Source organism: Polypterus senegalus, chromosome 8 (assembly GCF_016835505.1).
Source record: "Polypterus senegalus isolate Bchr_013 chromosome 8, ASM1683550v1, whole genome shotgun sequence".
Lineage (NCBI taxonomy): Eukaryota > Metazoa > Chordata > Cladistia > Polypteriformes > Polypteridae > Polypterus > Polypterus senegalus.
Window position 1 is genome coordinate 151,606,422 of NC_053161.1, and position 23,799 is coordinate 151,630,220.

At 40.5% G+C, this 23,799-nt stretch overlaps 1 protein-coding gene across 1 annotated transcript in view; it reads left to right on the forward strand.

The window, feature by feature from the left end:
* LOC120534616 (zinc finger protein 570-like) overlaps nucleotides 1–15,879 on the forward strand; it is a 38,974-nt gene extending 23,095 nt beyond the window's left edge. Inside the window, exon 3 of the mRNA XM_039762206.1 lies at nucleotides 15,275–15,879. Within this exon, the coding sequence (XP_039618140.1) occupies nucleotides 15,275–15,879 (605 nt within the window). The remainder of the gene's footprint in view (nucleotides 1–15,274) is intronic.
* The last annotated feature ends 7,920 nt before the right edge of the window (nucleotides 15,880–23,799 follow it).

The following is a 23,799-nucleotide window of genomic DNA, read 5'->3' on the forward strand; positions in this document are numbered from 1 at the left end:
ACTAAAGAGGAAGCTGCTGGGGCCAGAAACAGAGGAGCCAGTGGAAGCTGGGGACAGAGGGGTTACGGGGACCTACTAAAGTGGAAGCTGTGGGGCCAGAAACAGACGATCCAGTGATGGGGACAGAGGGGCTAGCTGAAATAAACGAGACTGAAGCAGAGTGCCCGAAGGGGGCATGACTGGAGCAGAAGTGGGAGCTACCGGGCCAGAAACAGATGTAGCCAAGGGAGTAACCGAGACTGATGTGGCCATACTGTGAGAGGGGGCATTTACAGAACCCGACATATTTGTTAAACCATGACCCGTTTGAGCATTCACATTCTCGTTCAAAGACCGCTGAACCCTTTCTAACAAGTTATTTAATGTCTGCATCTCATCTGGGGTGGCTACTGGACGTAGGGCTTCTAAAAGGCTGTCAAGCTGGTCAAAGTCGATGGGAGTGGTAACAGGTGAAGGGGCTCTCATGGTCGCTATTATATTATTCATTTGGAACAGGTTTTGATTTTGCCAATTAATATATTCCAATTCATTAAAATATCGGGTGGTGGAGTAGGCATTTTTGGGGGCCGAATCGAAAAGGTGAGCTCATCCGACATGTCATGCAATAAACCAACATTTTGAGCACCGCTCCCAGCATCCAAGTCCTCACTTGCACGCCTTTTGCCAGACATTATTTGGGTAACAAGTTTTCTAAAATAGCATACAATAAAATAACCTTTTCACGTATATCCGGAGACAGGGGTAAAAGGTCCGGTAATGCACTTTGAAAAATCAACAGCACTCGTTCGATTTCCGCCTTCAGCTCAGCAGCTTTAGCAGCGGGATCCAATCTTTCAGGCTCACCGATTATTTGGGTGAGAAGTCCGGGTGATGATGCAAACGGCGGTGATCCCCCGAGTATCTGAGTCAGTAAGCCAGGAGAGGCTGGTTCTGAAAAAACAAGCAAGACTAAGTTTTCTTTAAAAATAAACATTTGTTGCGCGCTCGCACAAATAATTCAACTTACCGGGCGGCGTGAATGAGATGTTCAATAATAGACTGTCCGAGAGCCTTTGCGCCGATTCTAGATGCTGACTGGAAACTTCGGAAGAAAACCCGCTCTTTGGGCGTCGAGTATTCTGCTAAAAGTACATATTTAACCCCAACGCCCTATTTTCTTCCCCACACACACACAACGCCCCTGAGTTGAAAGTGATACTTACTTTCTGGGGACTCTTTGGCTGAGGCAGGATTTTTATTCTCAAAAAGGCAATCTGTTTCAGCTATTAAATCCTCCAATTGCGAACTAGTCAGTTTTAAAGAATCAAACAGTTCACCCTCCGATTCTAAAATATAAAAGACTAGGTTTGTACGTACTTAAAGACCATTGCATTAAAAAGTAATCAGCCGGAACATTCTTATAAAAGTAATTAACATTTAAAAAGTAATACGTTTGTACATACTTAAAGACGTTAAAAGTTTTAAACCGGCGCGGTCTTATAATCAACCTTTCGATTTATAAAAGGTTAGTCTGTATAACTACTATAATTAGGGTTAGGGTTATTTGTACTTAAAGGCGTTAAAACAAAATTTCGATTTATAAAAGGTTAGTCTGTATAACAACTATAATTAGCATGAAATGTACATTACCAATAAAATAATTTGTACATACTTAAAGACGTTAAAAGTTTTAAACCGGCGCGGTCTTATAATCAACATTTCGATTTATAAAAGGTTAGTCTGTATAACTACTATAATTAGCATGAAACTTACATTAAAAGTACATTATACTTAAAACAAAATAAAAAAGGTTAGTCTGTATAACAACTATAATTAGTAAATGTACATTGCCATTAAAATAATTTGTACATACTTAAAGACGTTAAAAGTTTTAAATCGGCGCGGTCTTATAAACAATATTTCGATTTAAAAGTACGGCCGAAAGAAGATCTGACTCACTTTTTGAACAGCCAACCGGCCAGAAACTACAGCCTTCTGAAATAAGAAAAATAATTCATTTATAAACTCGGGGCATTACGACTAGATACAGTTTTTTCATTTAAAAGCAGAAAACATACCTCCGAGTGAGAGGCTGCTTTGAGATTGCTCTTCGTCGCTGGAACTATCTGATTTGAAAGCGGATATAGAAGAAAATCATTTCAACAGTTTGATGAGACGGCGTTAACGGCATATATTTCTATAATCTACACTTACCCTCAACCACAAAAGTATTTTTGCCAAGCCAGCCATTGCGGAAGAAAAGCGAAAATGCCTACCTTATGGCAAGATCTTGGAGACACTCGTAATGTTTGAATAGTTATTGTAGTAACACAGCGAAGCCGAACACTTTATGCGGCACCTAGGGACCCGTAACGCCTTGGAGGGGCGGAGCGAAAAGCGCGGGACGTTTGTGAGAAAGCTCATAGGTTCAGAGTTGTTGATGTTCCGCCTCTAAGGGGCGGTGACCCTTTCTAGCGGCAAAGAAGCCTCATTCAAACACATGCCTCTGTAAGGTTCAAATCTAAGCGTATACTTTGTTTTACCGAGAGATCGCCACACGTATTTTAAAGTTAATATACTGTAAATGTGAAATAAAGTCAATTTTGACATTTGCACAATTAACACGGCTAAAATAAAGTAACGGAAAGACCCCATTCTTAGATCGCGACATATATTTTAAAGTTGACATACTGTAAATGTAAAATAAACTGTATTAACACGGCTAAAATACATTATCAGAAAGAGCCCTTTCTTAGTTCGCCAAGTGTACTGTAAATGTGAAACGATCTCAATTTCGACATTTGCCGATTAACGCGTCATATAGAACCCTTTTTAATAACTCTTCTTGCGAGTTTGTAAAGATCATTGTGAATATAAGAGAGTCGTTAGTGGAAAATATTTCATTTAATATCTTTGTTCTTAGACCATAGGAATGTAAAAAGTTTTGTGCTTAAGTTTGCAGAGCCAGTGCTAAAAAGCGTGTTAAGAATTTTATTAAAAATCAGAAGGAGTGTATATATTCTTAATCGCTTTGATTCGGGGTGAGAATAAGTATTTTACTTATGATATAAAAAAAAAATTGAATACGTTTAAATTAGATTAAGACTTTTGTTAATTGATAACATGAGGGGCGCCGACTCCCTGTGGGGACCTAATTGCTTCAACATCTGTCTAATGCCTAAAACAGCCGGTAAGCATGTAATCGGCAAGGCCCTGGGATGTCACGGTATGGTAAGTAGATGAGACAGGCCGTGATCGATCATATTTGGCGCATTCCGATGGGGGGAGGCACGTAATTTTCAAAGAGGCATTCAGGCATTAGGAGTGGCCATGTATTTTCGTGCTTTTGATTCTAATGCAGCTTATAACGTTTTTAGAAATTTTTTTATATTTATTTTCTTACTATTAGTTTACAACTTAGATGGGAGAGTGAAAATCGTTTTAGTTAGGGCGGTGTCGTGATCTTGTAACTTAGTATGGTTTGAGGGGGTGAATATTTCAGTTATGACTGTGCAGGAAAAATAAAGATGCGTCGTGAACTTCTAACTTAGACGCTGAGTGAAAATCGTTTTTAGTTTAGTTTGGTTTGAGGTGGCTGTGGTGAACATCATTTTAGTTATGACGGGGCAGGAAAGACGCGTGTCGTGAACTTATAACTTAGAGCAGAGAGTCCCTATCGTTTTAGAAAATTGTATATTTTTAGTGGGGTGTTCGAGACAGTGCTGAAAAGCGTGTTAAGAATTTTAGTAAAAATCAGAAGGAGTGTATATATTCTTAATCGCATTGATTCGGGGTGAGAATAAGTATTTTACTTTATGATATAAAAATTGAATACGTTTAAATTAGATTAAGACTTTTGTTAATTGATAACATGAAGGCGCCGACTCCTGTGGGTACCTAATTGCTTCAACGTCTGGCTAATGTCTAAAGCAGCCGGTAAGCATATAATCGGAAAGGTCCTGGGATGTCACGGTATGGTAAGTAAATGAGACAGGCCGTGATCGATCATATTTTGCGCATTCCGATGGGGGAGGTACGTTCGTAATTGAAAAACGAGTCTTTTTTGAACCGGTGAAATTTACAAAGAGGCGTTTTCAATTACGCCTGTGCCGTGAGCTTAGTTTGGTTTGGGTTGGCTGTGTGGTGAACATCATTTCAGTTATGGGGTGAAGGAAAGATAAAGACGCGTGTCGTGAACTTAAAACTTGGAGGTGGAGTGAAAATCGTTTTAGAAAATTTTATCGTATGGGAGTAGGATTTTTAGTGGTGCGTGTTTTCTTTGTCCTGCCTACGTTGTGGTTGTCAGCTTGTTGAAGTAAGAAGGAAAGTGAATATAAACCATTGATTAGTTCTTTTATTTGATAATTTACTAACACTTGCCCGTCTGGGAAGGGATATTACAGTATATTTATTTTCTTGCAATTAGTTTATAACTTAGAGCGGTTGTGTGAATATTTTATAGCGTTTTTATGTAGCCGTACATATGCGTGGCTTTGCACGCGGGATAAGTGTATATTTAATTTTATAATATTAGTTTTGAATCTAATGCTTATAAAATGTGTCCGTGAGTTTATATCTTAGCGCGGGTCTGTGAATATTTTCAGAAAGTTTACACATAGCTATGACTGCAAGATAAGTGTATATTTAATTTCACAGTATTAATTTTGAACCTAATGTTTATAAAATAAACCCACGTGTCCTAAGATTATAAATACATTTTCATACTTTTATAGTTTCATATTTACATAAATTATATTTTCATAGTTCATATTTTCATATTTCCATATTTTCATAATTTTCATATTTTCATATTTCATATTTTCATATTTTCATATTTTCATATTTGGGGCGGGGCTTAATGTCATCCATCATATTTGGGGCGGGGCTTAAAGTCATCAATCAAATTCACACCTCTTTTGACACTAACTATCTATATGTACTACTAGCTGATGGTGGTTCTCTCTCTCCTTATCTCGCTCGCTCGCTCATCGCGTCTTTTTCTCTCTCTCCTTATCTTGCTCGCTCGCTCGCTCATCGCGTCTTTTTCTCTCTCTCCTTATCTCGCTCGCTCGCTCGCCCAGTGCGTCTTTTTCTCTCTCTCTCCTATTCTTGCTCGCCCAGCGCTTTTCTCTATTTACAGCGCTTCTCTCTCTCTTCTTATCTCGCTCGCCCAGCGCCTCTCTCTGTTTACTACAGCCTTGTGACTGTGTGTGTGCGCTGTGAAGTGCGAGTCCTCATCTTGCTCCCCAAAACACAAAGCTGAGTCTCAGTACTTTAACACCAGCTGAATAAACATCAGTTTATTCAGTTTGAAACAGCAACAGCACTGTTATTTATTGCAGCGGGATCTTTATAATGTTCCTTGATCTTTTTGGATGCGCTTATACGGCGAACTGCTACAGCGCTGGGAGAGTGCGATTGCTTTGGGACACTCTTCAGCGTGTCGTCCCGTTGGGTGGAATTCCACATGAGTTTAGAAACTCACACCAGCCATGATTCTTTTAAAGGTAAATTGCAGGTTAATTTGTATTATGTATTTTACTTTATATTTTGTATTAATCCTTTTTATATGAATAGTTTTGGGTTGTGGAACGAATCATCTGAATTTCCATTATTTCTTATGGGGAAATTCGCTTTGATATACGAGTGTTTTGGATTGCGAGCACGTTTCCGGAACGAATTATGCTCGCAAACCGAGGTTCCACTGTATATATATATATATATATATATATATATATATATATATATTTATGTAAGCATATATATGCACAAGGCACCAGTGGTGGACCTGCCAATTCTGGTATTCAATGGCAAATGCCAATCAAACTCCATAGTGCCGGGCAGTGAGCACAGGGCCCACTTGTGGACATCTGATTGTTTGGTCAGAGACATTCACACCAGTGGCTGACCTGCTGGAGGTCATTTTGTAGGATCTGGCAGTGCTCATCCTGTTCCTTCTTGCCCAAAGGAGCAGATACTGGTCGATCCTGCTGATGGGTTAAGGACCTTCTACGAGGGGCCCTGTCCAGCTCTCCTAGAGTAACTGCCGGTCTCCTGGAATCTCCTCCATGCCCTTGAGACTGTGCTGGGAGACGCAGCAAACCTTCTGGCAATGGCATGTATTGATGTGCCTGCCATTCTGGAGAAGCTGGACTACCTGTGCCACCTCTGTAGGGTCCAGATATCGCCTCATGATACCAATAGTGACGCTGAATGTAGCCAAATGCAAAACGAGTGACAAAACAGATGAGGAGGGAAAAATGTCAGTGGCCTCCACCTGTTAAACCATTCATTCCTGTTTTGGGGGTTGTCTAATTGTTGCCCCTCTAGTGCACCAAAGAAGCTGAAACTGATGAACAAGTCCCTCTGCTACTTAACTGACCAGATCAGTAGGCCACAAGTTTCATTGACTTTGAGCAGTATATATAACGTATTTATAAGCAGGCAAAGGGTCTTTAAGTAATCAACAGAAGTTGGAACACCTGTGCAAATTGTTTGCTTCAGATTGCAAGGCTTCATTTACTTGAATTGCTGCAGAACATCTGTAGGTTGTAACCTGTTAGTTGTTCCATGAAGAAGGCCCATAATATGTAATATTCTGAAATTTCCTGTTTTTTTTTAGTTTTTGCTAACCTAAACTTTAAATTTAAACCTCTGGCAGTTTACTGTTTACGTTTTCACCATTTTAGGTCATTGATTGCATTTAAACTGATTAAATTGGAAGAAAAACTCAAAAAACTGAGACATTCTAAAACTTTTGACCAGTAGTGTCAATACACACACACACACACATATGTGGTAAGCGGCCTGGACATAGACAAGCGGACAGCGATGGTTCACCCAACACACGTTTATTATACATAATTTACAATAAAGTGCCACACACAACCCACGAAACTCCTGAAATGTCCAGGCCTCAGTATACGATGCTTTCTTCAGGCCACCTTCTTGCCTCTCTTTCTGAGCTCTGTCCTTCTCCACTCCCGACTCAAACCAACGAATGGAGGGATGTGGCCCCTTTTATATTCACCCGGATGTGCTCCAGGTGACTCCCGACAATCTTCCGCCGGCACTCCCCAGTGTGGTGGAAGTGCCGGCTGCGCAACTGGAAGCACTCCCGGTGTCCCCAATCCTCAAACACCCAGCACTTCCGGGTGTGGTGAAAGTGCTGAGGTCCAGGGCTCCACAGGCATCAGGGCGCCCCCTGGTGGGCCATAGCCACCAGGGCGGTCACCCCCACGTGTCCCCAGCCACCTGTGACAATATATATATATACTGCTCAAAAGAATTAAAGGAACACTTTTTAATCAGAGTATAGCATAAAGTCAATGAAACTTATGGGATATTAATCTGGTCAGTTAAGTAGCAGAGGGGGTTGTTAATCAGTTTCAGCTGCTGTGGTGTTAATGAAATTAACAACAGATGCACTAGAGGGGCAACAATGAGATGACCCCCAAAACAGGAATGGTTTAACAGGTGGAGGCCACTGACATTTTTCCCTCCTCATCTTTTCTGGCTGTTTCTTCACTAGTTTTGCATTTGGCTACAGTCAGTGTCACTACTGGTAGCATGAGGCCATACCTGGACCCTACAGAGGTTGCACAGGTAGTCCAACTTCTCCAGGATGGCACATCAATACGTGTCATTGCCAGAAGGTTTGCTGTGTCTCCCTGCACAGTCTCAAGGGCATGGAGGAGATTCTAGGAGACAAGCAGTTACTCTAGGAGAGCTGGAGAGGGCCATAGAAGGTCCATAACCCATCAGCAGGACCAGTATCTGCTCCTTTGGGCAAGGAGGAACAGGATGAGTACTGCCAGAGCCCTACAAAATGGCCTCCAGCAGGCCACTGGTGTGAATGTCTCTGACCAAACAACCAGAAAGACTTCATGAGGGTCACCCAAGGGCCCCATGTCCTCTAATGGGCCCTGAGCTCACTGCCCAGCAGCATGCAGCTCGATTGGCATTCGCCATAGAATACCAGAATTGGCAGATGCACCACTGGTGCCCTGTGCTTTTTACAGATGAGAGCAGGTTCACACTGAGCACGTGACAGAAGTGAAAGGGTCTGGAGAAGCCATGGAGAACATTATGCTGCCTGTAACATCATTCAGCATGAGCAGTTTGGTGGTGGGTTAATGATTGTCTGGGGAGGCATATCCATGGAGGGTCACACAGACCGCTACAGGCTTGACAAAGGCACCTTGGCTGCCATTAGGTATCAGGATGAAATCCTTGGACCCATTGTCAGACCCTATGCTGGTACAGTGGCTCCTGGTGCACGATAATTCCTGGCCTCATGTGGTGAGAGTATGCAGGCAGTTCCTGGAGGATGAAGGAATTGATACCATTGACTGGCCACCACACTTTCCTGACCTAAATCCAATAGAACACCTCTGGGACATTATGTTTTGGTCCATCCAATGCCACCAGGATGCACCTCAGACTGTCCAGGAGCTCAGTGATGCCCTGGGGCCTCAAGTATAACGCCGTGCGTAGAACTCGCACTATAACATGGCGTAAGCACAAAGGCCGAAATATGTTTACGCACAGAAAAATCCAGATGCAGGAATCTGTGCGTACTCCAACTTCCACGTTCTTCCGCTACATAAATCCTGATCAGCGTGAAAACTAACGCTCGTGCACACGCATTATGTAACGCCCCAAATCCTCCCAGAATTACGCCTATTTGAATATGCAAATCAATATAAATCGCCCTTAAGCGCAGCCTTCTGTGAAAAGACAATAGGAAAAGCACGGGGAAAATATAAGAATTTCAGCGAATAACAACTGGAGGCAAAGGAAAAACATACTATTTGTTCAAATAAACCGTAGTATAATCAACAAAAGGAAGCTGATCGAGTGACTTAGCGTGTTGGAGAAACTTGAAAGCTCACATTCACAAAATCGCACAGTGCCGGAAATAAAAAAGAAGTCATATATCAAAGTTGCCGTGAAAAGAAGAGTTGTAAGCCCACTGTCTGAGTGTCATATGAAAGTTTATTAGGGTACAGAGAAAAAAGGCACACGGTGGGGAAAAAGCACGAAATGTCAACTTCAATCTCGACATTTCCACTTTAATCACGTAGTTTATTTTGTCATTTAGTAGAACATTATAAACTTCATCTTAAAATCGTTTAATTAACCAGTTTCTCAAATCACATCGTAATTAAAGTAGCACGTTAAATGCTTTGTTTTGTATTTGATCTTCTACTCGTATGTGCTCTATGTGTGTGAATCACTACTTGCTTCTTAAACTGGCTCTCTTCCTCCAACTGGACACAGAGTCCATTACATTCGTGATATTACAGCTCTCTGAATAACTAAAATACTGAGATGTATACGTGATGTCATTTTCATGATGATAGGAGCTAAAGCACATTATTAAACATGTGTTTCACTTCGATGAAATAGTTTATTGCAGCAGTACTCAGGGGCGGCTCTAGGCTTGTGGTGGCACTGGGCAGAGGAAGAATCGGTGGCTCCTTCTTCGGCCAATGTCAGTAAGGTAGCTTATCACGGTGTATGGCCATGTCCGTTGCGGACACTGCACAGCAGCCTCGTGCTCGTGACAAGCATTTATCTTTTGTTGAAATTTGTCGCTGCGTTTTTAGCTGTGTTGTTATTTTAAGTTAAGTTTTATGTGTATAATTTAACAAACATATTTTGCTGTATTTCACCTTAAAAATGATATCGTCATCATATGTAAATACGCGCTTTATAAAGTGGCTCAGGTTGTGAGATATTATAACTGTAGTGCAGGTTTACAGTGGGGTGATTGTACTTATAAGTACAAACCGTTCTACAAGGAGCAATTGATTGAGTGCATTTAAAGTTCTTGGGATTAAACTGTTTCTGAACCGCGAGGTCCGTACAGGAAAGGCTTTGAAACATTTTGCAGTGGCAGAGACAGCGTGTCCTTAAAGCTGTATACTGATAATTCTCTTTCCGATCAGCTGCTGCTGTGATTCACACTCAGATACAGTGATATAAATACTCCGAGTCGTGCAGTGAGAGTAATATTGAAAAAGATGATCCGCTGTGGCAACTCCTAACGGGAGGAGCTGAAAGAAGAAGAAGAAGAAGATGAAGAAGAAGAAGAAGGAGAAGTGAGAGTAACAACGCTAAAGCAGTTATGGTATTTGGAATACTATGGCTGTTCCCTGGACCATTATATTGTTACGAGTTAATTACAATCAGATGCGTTACACTAATAATCAATATGCGGTTAGTTTCTGTGTATTTATAAAGCCGCGTCAGGAAAATAATGAGTAATCACACAAGAACAGTACCACTGCTTTGACGCTGGGTGCCGCCAGTTTGCAAAACCGAGTGGAGAACTTGTGTACGACAAGGCATGAGGTACCGTGGAAAAGTGCGTGGCTTTACGCCAAGTGTAGGTTTTATACATCGCGATTTGAACGTGGAAAAGTTCTTACGCAACATTTCTGTGCGTACGCACCGTTTATACATGAGGCCCCTGGTCCAGATCTGGGAGGAGATCCCCCACAACACCATCTGTCATCTCATTAGAAGCATGCACCGATGTTGTCAGGCATGTATACAAGAACACAGGGGCCATACAAAGTGCTGCGTACAATTTTGAGTTGCTGCAATTAAATTTTGGCAAAATGGACTAGCCTGACACATAATTTTTTCACTCTGATTTTTGGGGCGTCTTTGAATTCAGGGCTCTGTAGGTTGATCATTTTCATTTCCATCAAACGATGTGGCATCCTTTCGTTCCTAACACATTACCCAGTCTATATCAGTATAGATATCCAGGAGGATTTCTTTTCCCATTGAGATCTGATGTGTTTTCAAAGTGTTCCTTTAATTTTTTGAGCAGTTTATATAATATTATTATTTATATATATATATTTATATATATCAGGTGTGGCAGAAAAGTAATGAGACTGATTTTTTATTTACCAAAGTTTTTATTTTTTTCAAACATCAATGTTATCCCCTTTAAAGTAGTTCCCTTGGGCAGCTACACACTGATGGAGACGTTGTTCCCACTGTTGGTAGCAGCGCTGGAAGTCTTCAACCGGTATGGTCTTCAGCATGTCCGTTACACTCTTTTGGATGTTTTCTAAAGTCCCGAAATGACGTCCTTAATAAGGAATAAGGGGGCTGGGGAACCACAGGAATGCCTTTTGAGGTCAAAAATTCTGTTATGGAGAGGGCAGTGTGACATGGGGCGTTGTCATGATGGAGCATCCATTTGTCTGCAATGTCTGGTCTCACGCGAATGACCCTTTTTCTGAGCCTTTCAAGGACGTCTTTATGAAAAACTTGGTCACACTTGCCGATTCTCCAAACTTAACACAAAATTTAATGGCACAACGTTGCTCCAAATTCCGCTGTTCCATTTTGGGTGACGCACAACCAAAAACACAACTTCGCTAATAGCAGTCTCAAAAATCACGTAGTTAAGGAAGGAGTTGAAACTTGCACTGAGCTATGGGAGGGTACTGATACACGTGCTCTATCAAGGACAACAGCGCAGCATTGCCAGATCGCTTGTAGTGTTGTCTGTCTCATTACTTTTCTGCCACACCTCATATATATACAGTATATATACATACACAACTGTGTAGTAGTATGCCCTTTGGAATTTTATGAATTCCAGCATTAATGGCTTAAAAAGTGTGATCTGTTCTTCAGCTAAGTCACAATCACAGAAAGATTGGTTAAATAAATAACTGACATAAAATAGGGCTAAGCAGTATGTACTTAAATTGATATTTTTTGAACCAAAGTGAGATATCTGATTTTTCTCTCTCTATTTATCAAAACCCCTTAAAGGTTGAAGAGCAGCACCATATAGACATTTAGATACACCTTTTCTATAGAAAGTCTAAAGCCTGCTATTTTTTCCTAATAGCAATATGAAATATTAACCAAGTGTTACAATGGATTGAAAAAGTATTCGACCCCCTCTGGAAAGCCACCGTATTTCCATCTTACATCATTACAACCAATAAAAATCACAAATGCAGAGTATCACAGTGAATTTTTTATTTCTCTGTCTACATATATTTTGAAACATTTATAGGTTGGTGAACTTAACATATACAAATTGACAAAAGTAGTGGACCCCTTCACATGACACAAAATCTACTTGGTAGCAGCACCCTTTGTGGCAATAACTGCTTGCAATCGCTTTGGATAGCCATCTACAAGCTTAGCACATCTGGATGGAGGCAACTTTCCCATTGTTCTTTGTAGAACTGCTGTAACTGGGCAACGTTTGAAGGCTTTCATTTGTGAACTGCAATTTTAAAATCACGCCACAAATTTTCAATCATATTCAGATCCGCACTCTGGCTAGGCCACTCTTTTTGTCAAACCATGCTTTAGTTACTTTTGTGCAGTGTTTCGGGTCATTGTCCTGCTGAAAGTGGTAGCGTTATGGCTGACATTTGAAGGTTTTCTTCCCAAATCTGGATATACTTCTTACTATCCATTCTTCCTTCAATATGGACAAGGATCCCAGTGCCTGCCCTAGAGAAGCAGCGTTAAAGCCCCCCCACCCCACCCACCATGCTTGTTGGTAGGTATGGTGTTTGCCTTTCCATCCGCCAGACACACGCCTTTGTGTTGACGCCAAAAAGTTCCATTTTGGTCTCATCAGCCCAAAGTACATGACTCCAGAATGTAGGACTCTTGTCAAGATGTCTGTTAGTGAATTCTACTTGAGCTTTCAGATGACATTTTTTAGTAGTGGCTTTTTTTCTGCCATATAGCCCATCTCTGTGCAAAACCTTTGATATTTTGGTCTTCTGCACATCCACTCCAGCTGCAGATACCAAGGGAGTCACCTTAGGATTTGCTCTTACTTCTCGGACTTGTTTTCTTGACATTTTCTTTGTTATTTTAAGAGGCCGATTCACTATGCTTCCAGTTCTCTTCTACTTTGCTATGATGGCCTTTACAGCCGACACACTGAGGCTAAGGAGCTTGGCAACCTTCTTGGCACCATTGCCATCTTTAAACTTCTTAATCACAGTGCATCTCAAGTCATTAGAAAGTTCCCTTGTCTTCATTTGCGTCAGTTTTTGAGGTTTCACCAAATAAGCCACTTGTGCTGATTTCCCAGTTGTATGTTCCTAAGAACTGGCCTAAATAGTCACTTAGAGACCAGTCAGCAAGCTAGAGGATGAATGGCTTGATTATTTACACCCGTTTTCATTAGCCTCATTGCATTAACAATCATACAGTCTGCAAGCTCTTAGGGCTCGAATACTTAGTCAACAGCAGATTTCACTGATATGTTCTTTATCGTTGCATCATAATTTGATTTTCAGGATTTTTCAGTGAAAATTTATTGTCCAAGAGGCCCACATTTATTTATAACAGTATGAAACTAAGGATACATTTTCAAAGAAAAATATTGCAGGAAATTTAAACTTTGTCTAGGGGGTCAAATACTTTTTCAACCCACTGTATTTTAAAAAGAAAAAATGATTCATGAATAGTTGTGCCTAAAAGATAAAGATTAAATTGTGCGTTTTTCTTAACCGTTTCAGTTTTCTATCTCCTGTACTTACAGAATATTGGAGTCTCCATTGTATGATGTGTGTCTGTGTCTGCCAGTTAGTAGATGATGCTCTTTCTCTCTGTTTACAGACAAAGACAAAGCTCTCGATTCATTACTGCACTAATCACTGATCATAATAATATATATGCAATTGTGTATTATATAAGTGTTCTGTATTTACAAATCCTGGATTTTCTTGTCTATAGCAGTCTATGATGCATGTGTGTATTTATTTTATTTAGATGTACCAGAAGGGTAAATACTCCTTTTGCAGTCAGGCCACTTTAACATTTCACATCAATTGCTGTTAATGTCTTTTTTTTCCCTTTCCATCATCAATGCTTTACTTAAAAACTGATATTTAACAACCCCCAAGTTTTGTTAACATAAGCATCTTGTATGCTTTCTGTCTTTTAATCTCTTGCTTCTTAGATAGATAGATAGATACTTTATTAATCCCAAGGGGAAATTCACATAATCCAACATCAGTATACTGATACAAAGAAACAATATTAAATTAAATAGTAATAAAAATGAAAACAAAAATAAAAAAAAAAATAAAAATAAAAAAGCAGACAATAACTTTGAATAATGTTAGCATTTACTCCCCCGGGTGGAATTGAAGAGTCGCATAGTGTGGGGGAGGAACGATCTCCTCAGTCTGTCACTGAAGCTACTCCTCTGTCTGGAGATGATCCTGTTCAGTGGATGCAGTGGATTATTCATGATTGACAGGAGTTTGCTTAATGCCCGTCGCTCTACCACAGATGTTAAACTGTCCAACTTTACTCCTACAATAGAGCCTGCCTTCTTAACAAGTTTGTCCAGGCGTGAGGCGTCTTTCATCTTTATGCTGCCACCCCAGCACACCACCGCATAGAAGAGGGCACTCGCCACAACCGTCTGGTAGAACATCTGCAGCATCTTACTGCAGATGTTGAAGGATGCCAACCTTCTCAGAGAGTATAGTCTGCTCTGACCTTTCTTACACAGAGCATCAGTATTGGCAGTCCAGTCCAATTTATCATCCAGCTGCACTCCCAGATATTTATAGGCCTGCACCTTCTGCACACAGTCACCTCTGATGATGACCTTCTTCAGTACTCACAACGTGTTGTCTTGACCTTTTTTGCAGACCACTCTGCTTCTGGTGTAGCTGACTGGACTTAGGCTTACTGTGGAGACATAGACACACTTTTGGCATAACTCATCCACCCGTCCATCACTGAACTCTTTTTTTTTCAAAGTTCCAACAGCATCAAACAAACAGCAGAGACCAGTTCTAGACAGACATTAGTTAGTCCATCTACAGGCCCACTCATGCACACATCTTGACACTCTTATCAGGTCTGTTCATAGACACCAGCTCACCTAATCTGCATGTCTTTGTGACTAAGAAGCAAACCAGAGAACTAGGAGACAATCCCATGTAGTCACTGGGAGAAGTCAGACAGCAAAACAAAGCAATGGGAATTGGGGATTTGGGTTGTCAGGGCTGGTTGAAGCTCAGATCTGAAACATCTCTTCTCTTTAAAATGTGAGTGACTGAGTGTTTCCAAGTTATTTTTGATATTTAGAACATCAACCATACCATTTTTTCAAACAGAAGAAACTGGAAGTTGACTTGTCATTAAGTGTTGGGTTTATTTTCAATAGTAGTAAGCTGTTGTACACCAAATGATCATCTCTTTTCAGTTCTCATTCTGAGCTTTGTATATTTACATGGAAATTTGGATCTGTCTGTTTCTGCAGGTTTACAAGGAAGCGACACCCTCTCTCCATCATTATTTCCTCTTCACTGCAAACTATCTCAAAATGAAAATATGAAAAAGCCAATATCTGAAGTAGAGAGTTTGTTACCAGCCCATAGCAAACAATTCTTCACCAGTGGTGATTTTCAAACAAACGAACAAATTTTTACTGAGAAGCCATATTACTTTTCTGAATGTAGCAGGCAATTCTGTACCAGTAGTGCTCTTCAGACTCACATAAGATTTCATACTGGAGAGAAGCCATATTCTTGTACTGAATGTGGCAAACAGTTCTCCAGAAGTTGCTATCTTCATTGCCATAGAAGAATTCCCACTGGTGAAAAACCATATTTCTGTTCTGACTGTGGTAAGCGATTCTCTGCAAATAGCAGTCTTAAGAATCATAGACTGATTCACACTGGTGAAAAGCCATATTACTGTTCTGACTGTGGTAAAGCATTTCGCTCCAGAGGTAGTCTTCAGACTCACAGACGGATTCACACTGGAGAAAAGCCATATTTCTGTTCTGACTGTGGTAAGCGATTCACCCAAAATAGCAATCTTCATACCCATAGACGGATTCACACTGGAGAGAAGCCATATTGATGTTCTGACAGTGTTAAATGATTTTGCACCAGTGGCGATCTTAGAACTCACAGACGGGTTCACACTGGAGAGAAGCCATATTTATGTAGTGAAAGTGGCAAACCGTTCTCCAGGAGTCGCATTCTTCATTCACATAGAAAAATTCACACTGGAGAGTCACCATATTACTGTTCTGACTGGAGTAAACAATTCTCTACAAGTAGCAGTCTTTAGACTCACAGATGGACTCACACCGGTGAAAAGCCATATTTCTATTCTGACTGTGGTAAGCGATTCTCTGCAAATAGCTATCTTCAGACTCACAGATGGATTCACAATGGTGAGAAGCCATATTACTGTTCTGACTGTGTTAAACAATTCTCTAGAAAAATCAATCTTCAAACCCACAGACGGAATCACACTGGTGAAAAGCCATATTGCTGTTCTGCTTGTGGTAAATGATTTCACACCAGTGGCTCAAGTTTTGTTGAGCTCCTGTATGCAAAAGAAAAATGTGTTTGTATTGTCAAGGCCAAAGACCAAGACTATGGAGGAAAATCTCTGAGATGATCTCCAAAATGAGTTCATTAGACCTCCAGCAGGCCAGCATGATGTTTTTTCCTTGTTTAAAATATTGTTATTTCCATTCTGTGTGTTGATGTTCAGGAATTCAATAAACAAGTTCTAAACAAGCACCCCCCTCCATTGCTTCCATCTTCACTTAGTCGGCTCGCAGGCTCCTCAATTCTTTGTAAACATGATATTTTTACTGTAGTGTGTATAATCTGGTGCTTGTAAAAAAACAGAAGAATGGAAGATGACTTTCAGCAGCACCAGTGGACGTTATGAATCCTGTGTGATGGCCAATAGATTGTCCAGGGCACCTGCTGTCCTCCAATCATTCGTGAATTACATTTTTAAGGATGTTTCAGGGGTCTTCATATTGCTGTATATTCATGATATATTTATTTTCTCTCAAGGCACAGATCAGTATGTGAACATTTTTGAACGTCTTATCTAGGCTGTGTAAAAACAGATTATAAAACTAGAATTTAACAGATCATTTCCTCTGGTCTTTGTTCCAGTCCAAAGTTTCCTGAGTTTACAATTGTAAAGTCCCTGAGAATTTAGAGAAACTTCAGTGGTTTGTAGGTTTTGGCCTCATAAACACAGAAGGCTTGTTTTCTTAAATTAAATCCTCACCATATTTTCAAGTTTTAATGCTTTTCTGTCACCTGTGGACACAAAGTTCCATAGAACGTATTGTAAGCTGCAAGAGCAGACCAACTATTTTTACAATTTCTAAAGGAACACTTCACTTTAGAATAGGTGGCACGGTGGCGCAGTGGTAGCGCTCCTGCCTCACAGTATGGAGACCCTAGCTTGGGCATGTATAGCTGCCACAGGTCCTGGCACACTTAACCTTCACTGCTGATAGTCACACAGTGAATTCTGAGGTGTATGGAAACATCTGATGTGCTCAAGAACACACTGTGTATGGCTTCTGTGCAAATCCTGGCAGCCAAGCTTTTCGATTCAGAACAGTTTGTGTATGTTATTAGCAGGTCTGCTGATTCCAGGCGTTAGGCTCTTGTGTGATTGATAAAGAGTTTAGAGTAGCACTTTGGGCTTCACTGTTCCTTGGTATCTGACAGTGCTTCGATTCCAGATGTTCAAATACAGCAGCCACAAAAATTCAAGCAATTAGTATGCCTAGTATCAAGAAAACAACAAAAGAAAACTCCACAGTCCAAGTGTCTTATTTAAATTCTGTCTAGCAGATCACTGCCATGGTCAGGTCAGTTTCTCCCAGCAAACTCCCTTTTCACTTTTTAATTCAAAACATCTTTGGATTTGATTCCTTTATCATGGTGTCTTGTAACCTCACTTTCTGGTGTGCGGACATTTCTACTTAGAATCCCCAATCAAAGCTGAAAAATGCATAAAGTGTGAAAGGCAACTTCAATAATCCATTTTATGGATTGGTACCCTCCAGGCTGAAGTTGGATGCTTATTCACCAGCTGCTGATTTCCATTACATTACATTAATTTCTGTTATACACTGCTACAAAAAATGAAGAGACACTCAATCATCTCTAACATCAAGTCAATTAAACTTCAGGGATCTCAATCTGTCTGGTTAGGAAGCCTAAGTGATTGTGAATCACCTTCACCTGCTTTGGTGCCAATGAATGTGACAACAGGTGACCAGCAGAGGCAACAGCAAGACAATCCCTTGAATGGAATGGTTAGCCACAGTCAATTGCTCTCTCCTTATCCTTCCTGATGGATTCTTCTCTAGTTTTGTGTTTTGCTCATGTCCTTGTCACTACTGGTAGGCTGAGGTGGTACCTGCAGTAGCAAACGAGGAACAAAAGCTGCTCTACAGGCAGAAGACGGTGCAATAGAATATTACAGAACTAGTAATGAACGTAAGCAAACAACTTACTGAATCCTGCAGGGGGTGCCAGCTCACTTGTAGGAATAAGTTCTTTTGCAATTGCGGTGTGTTACATAACCTGAAACTCTATAGATATAATATACAAAGGCGATACCTCTCCCTTAGTGATACGGCGGTAAGAAATCACATAGGAGAAATAACTTAGCTTTGTTTAATGATGGTTTACACGGCATAACAGACGAGGAAGCCATGACAAAACCTTGTGTCATTGCTGCGTTGGAAGGATTTTCAGGCTAGGATGACGTTATCTCCCATCCTTCCGTCAGCTGGGCAATGTTCCAAGGCTTTATACTCTTTCTTCATGTGCAGGCCCCCACTTAGGTGAATCATGCCATTCCAAACAAGGCAAAAGAGGATCCAATGTTATGCTGACTCTGACACACAGAACTAGTACAATGCCCATTTCACAGTTGTCCTTAACTTGTCTTGTCTTAAAAATCTTGCCTAGCAGTTCTTATATGGTGAACTCCTATGTGCTAAATCTGGCCTTGTGTTAGCTGTACAAGTGAGTGGATTTATAAAATATTTTTTGTACAGATATTTTCTCTAGAGAGTGCTAGCTTCCTGGTTGGAGTAAGTTCTTTTGCAATTGTGGCGTTTTAAGTAACCCGAAACTATATAGATATAATGTGAAATGGCGATATCCCTCCCATAGTGACACGGCAGTAAGAAATCTCATAGGAGAAAATAACTTAGCTTTCTTTAATGATGATTTACGCAGCATAACAGACAAAAAGGAAGCCACATGACAAGCCCATCCGAGAGTCTGCCATTTTTCGTTGCGGCACTGAAAGGGTTTTCAAGACCAGATGACATCATCTTCCATCTGTCCATCAGCTTCGAGGTGTTTGGCTGCTGTCCAAGTCTTTTATACTGTTTTCTCCACATGCAGGCTCTTACTTAGGTAAATCATGCCATTCCAAACAAGGCAAGGAGAGGATTCAATTTCAACTCTACCATACAGAAATAGTACAATGCCCATTTTCGTAATTGTCCCTTTCTAATGCTTGCTTAGCAATTCTAAATGCTGAGAGGTCCCATGTGCTAAATTTGGCCTGTACATGTGAGTGGATTTATAAAATAATTTTGGTACAGAGCACAGTGACATTAAACTTATTATTCTGATTACAACATATCAAAGTGACATATTAAACTTATATACTTATTACACTTACTAAATAATTTTTTTCAGACTCGTGTATCCTAGAATGAAGATTTTTCTTTAGTAATTCATTCATTCAAGTTTAAAACGTAATAGGTTTACTGCCCGTCTTCAGTGTGCCTTGTTGATATGTAGACTACTATTTCATTTGGACTTTCGAGCAAACAACAACAGTCAAATGCTTGTATTAATCTAACTGACTTAATTAAGTGTACATTAGGCAAACTGCAAATCCGTATTTATATGTTCATTCAAATCCTGATTCCTTTGTTTTTTTGCTTAGTAACAGTCAGCTTCAAGCAACGGTAAACATTGCATATCAAAATCTTACATCTGAACGCCATAACAAAAGGGGCCAAGAAATCAAGTTTCATAAGGGGCGTTGAAGGGGCTCAAGGATTGTGTATAATAAACGTGTTGACTGTTACATTTCATAATGATATTAAATCGCGCATTCTAGGGGTATAAAAACTTGCCCCACCCAACAGACGGGGTTCAGAAGAGCCCTGACGCTGTCATGTATAATTTGATTGTCAGTTTTTCTGAAACTCTTCTCACCGTGACTCTGAAAATGAAGCTGCTTTATAATTCCACCTGCTGTCTAATCTGAAGTCTTTGTCCATAATACCTGGGAGGCGTGATACCCCAAGAAGGAAGTTGTACATTGGATATCAAGAGAAGAATCGGACTAGCTTCTGCAGTAGTTGGAAAACTGAACAAATTGTGGGAATCCAAGAATATAGCAATCAGTACAAAAGTAACAATATATGAAACATTGGTTAATCCAGTTTTGTTGTACGGATCAGAATGCTGGTGCCTAAGAAAGGAAGATGAAAGAAGAATAGAAGTCACAGAAATGAGCTGGCTATGGAGGCTGCTTAAAGTAAGTAGAATGCACTGAATAAGAAACAGACTACACCAGTAACAAATGCTAAGTGAACGAATTCGCAAGCGACGACTCCTGTGGTTTGGACATATCAACAGAATGGACGGAAGACGACTACCTCAAAGAGTCATGCACCGCCACATGACAAGAAGAAGATCTAGAGGATGGCAACGAAAATGGTGGATTGATAAACATCATTGAAGACCTTGAATCACGGCACATTAGTCTGCGGCAAGCAGTTGATTTAACAGCAGACAGGACTAGATGGTGACATTTGGTGACCTCATCGTCACCGACAAACTGATGGATGACGGTGGTAAGCTATAGTAAAATCACGATAATCCGTTCGACAGAGTGCTATACTGTAAACTATCGGCACTCATGGGTGTAGCTAATGATATACCACATCGTCGTTTAAACGGTTGCTGAACAAAACGACATGCTTATTTTTACTTGCACTCCAAATGGTTCTGTGACTCCCACCCTCCTTTTTAAATATCGCTAAGGCAATTGGCTGAAGGGGAAAATGAATGACAATTAGCCCTGTTGATGATTTGGTGGATTTAAAGGTGAGTGACATCACAGGACTAATTTACAGTACGATTAGACGAAGAAGTGATTGACAAACAAAAATCTAATATCTGATTGACTGAAGTCCAAAATGATGGACAGATGACCACGCCCACAGGACACGCTGCAGCAATATATACGTCATCGGGGCTGCCCAATCTGTTTTACGCATGCATGAACAATTTACAGTAGGCCTTCAATACACATGCGTGTGCAGATCAGGTAGTGACACCTCACCCATCACTAGGATTCAGGAGGGGCTCCTGTAAGAGTTGGATTTGAACCCAGGTCCAATGTGCACCCAGCATGTGTCTGAGTCTCATATCCTTCTGAGCTCATACTTAAAAGCTGACACTGTTATTTTATTATTCACGATGATAAATGGAATTCTTGTTATTTTATATAACCCCTTAATAGAAAATGTTATATTTATGGCATAACCATTCTTCTATAGTACAGTGGTACCTCGGTATACGTCTGCTTTGGAATAAGTCCAACTTGGCATATGTCCTGTTTGGACATGAAAAATTTTGCTTGGTATACGACCTTTGTTTGGAGTACTACTTTGGAGTAGCTCTCTCGAGACAAAGCCACGACTGCCCACGAGCGTCAGTGTGCCAGTTGCTAGCATTCAGTGAACAACCTGCGCTATAACTCTTTGTGAATTTTCACGTGTGTGGTATAGCAGGTACACAGCTCCTGTCAAAGGCCAGTTTTAAAATAAATAATCACCGCACTTGCAGCTTGGTGAGGGGGCATGGCGGTTATGTGGCGGAAGCGGTTCTCAGGGCGATTCGTGATATGGGCATTTCTTACCTAAGTGCACAGGTGAGAGACCATCTGCATTCGTGATTGTTCCTGGGGCTGCTTATCTTGATAAATAGAAGCGCGAGTCGGCTAGAAGGGGAGGAAAAAGAAAGAACGGACAGGAGGTTCAACTGAATGGCAGACCGATGACTCGACTCACATTACTCTGCCGCCATCTGCTGGTTGGAGGTTCTCTAACATCCACTGCGTTACCTTATTACCCTAAAGGTCAAAATTCTTTATTTGTTAAAACAAAATAACTAGAGCTCCCTTTATCTTTTAATCAAGCGGGGTCATTTTTGCTAAATTGCTTGTAATTCGACCTCTCCAAATTAGAATCATTGCTGTTATTGAACTATCTGGAGTATAAACACATGTTTGGTCTCTTTGTAAAGGTAACATTCTCTAGTTTCACCCTTAGTAGGCAGAATCACTGTAGGTGTGACTGATCAAAAGTTATGCACATTAGAACTCACAAAAAAAACAATTTTTTTTGTTCTCGATTAAGTTTTTTTGTGAAAATAAAGCTGCAGTAGGTAGGTGGGGACAGAAACACACTATGTACCAACAGAATAACTTGTTGACTACTCACATTTCAAATTTGAAAAGAATATCTGTAAAAATGAACTTTTTTACACCAGTTGTTATGTGGGCATGCCCAGGGGCTTTTTAGAGGGACCATTATCCACATTTTGGAACATATGGAAAAAGTGTAATAACTTTTGAATGCTTCAACCCACAGATATCAATGAGGGCTCTACTGAACGCTTACACCTAAAGGAATCTATATCTACACACAGTGTCACTCTATTAGTTATAAAAATAATAAAAACAATAAAAAATACACATTTCTATGTAAAAATAGTCAATACAAGTCTTATGGGCCAAAAATATATATATATTTTTTATTTTTTACTTTTGTTTTTATAAAATGCACACAAACTATATATATTTCTTTTACAAACTGTTACAACACAGCTCAGCGTTTTTCCATGTGCCACTTGATGGCAGCAATCACTAGCAAGCAGAAAGCACAAGGGCGTGGCACATGTCGCTCTCTGCCATTAGACGTCTCCTGGGCCGATTGATTACTTTCACGCCACATACATGCATCTATTATTTAATCGAGAGTGTATTTACATTTATCTGTACGTTTATTCATATTTAAAATGCGAAAAAACTTGGCGAAATCACAATAAACAACCACGCACCAACTCTGCAGACTGGCACAAATGCCACCTTCGCGCAGCTCCGATCGTTTTGTTTACAAGTTAGTATGGCAAGTTACATATCAAAATGCTCGGCTGCTCATTGGCTGTAAGTTTTGAGTGTCACTCACAGTGTCCAATCAAACTGGTAGATTCTACCAGGGTTTGGAGTTGTACGTCATCCTTCAGCTGTCTGTGACACTCGTTGGCTATACGAGGTGCCAGTCAACCCCAGACCCGTCGTAATTGGCCAACTTAGGTGTCAATCAGAAGCTAACACTTCCGTGTTACATGCTGTAGCATGGTTATCGCCGACAGAAACAAATTACGTCTGATATGATCAATAGAAATGAAAAAAAATTACGTAGCTAGTCTCAAGTTATGAAACGTTTTCTGGAGTTTTTGTCCCTTTGAGGATCTATCGTGTGTTTTGGACCTAAATCGTTTTACTGGATTATATTCCCTGGAGCCTTACGGACAGAATGAGATCAATACTGCTCGGAAATATTGATGTTTGACTTGCAGGGGGTCTTCAAAGGTAGGGAAAGTCAACTCTTAAAAGTATGTACTTCTCTGTAAAAAAGGCTTTAGTGTCAGTGCTGTGGTTGTTGTGTGTCAAAATGGTTTATATCATCGGAAAGACGAGACTTTGAAGTTTCATTTGATGGGTAGTATGTCGAGATGCATGGCAGATGGGCATGCACACATGGCTGTGACGTCGTCCAAACGCTGTTATGTCCCGGGACCGGTACGTGTGTGCGTTAAGGGGAGACAAAATGAAGAGCCTTTTTAACTTGTGAATATATTGCTGCTATCTGCTGGTCAAAAGTTCCCCAACTTTCACTGC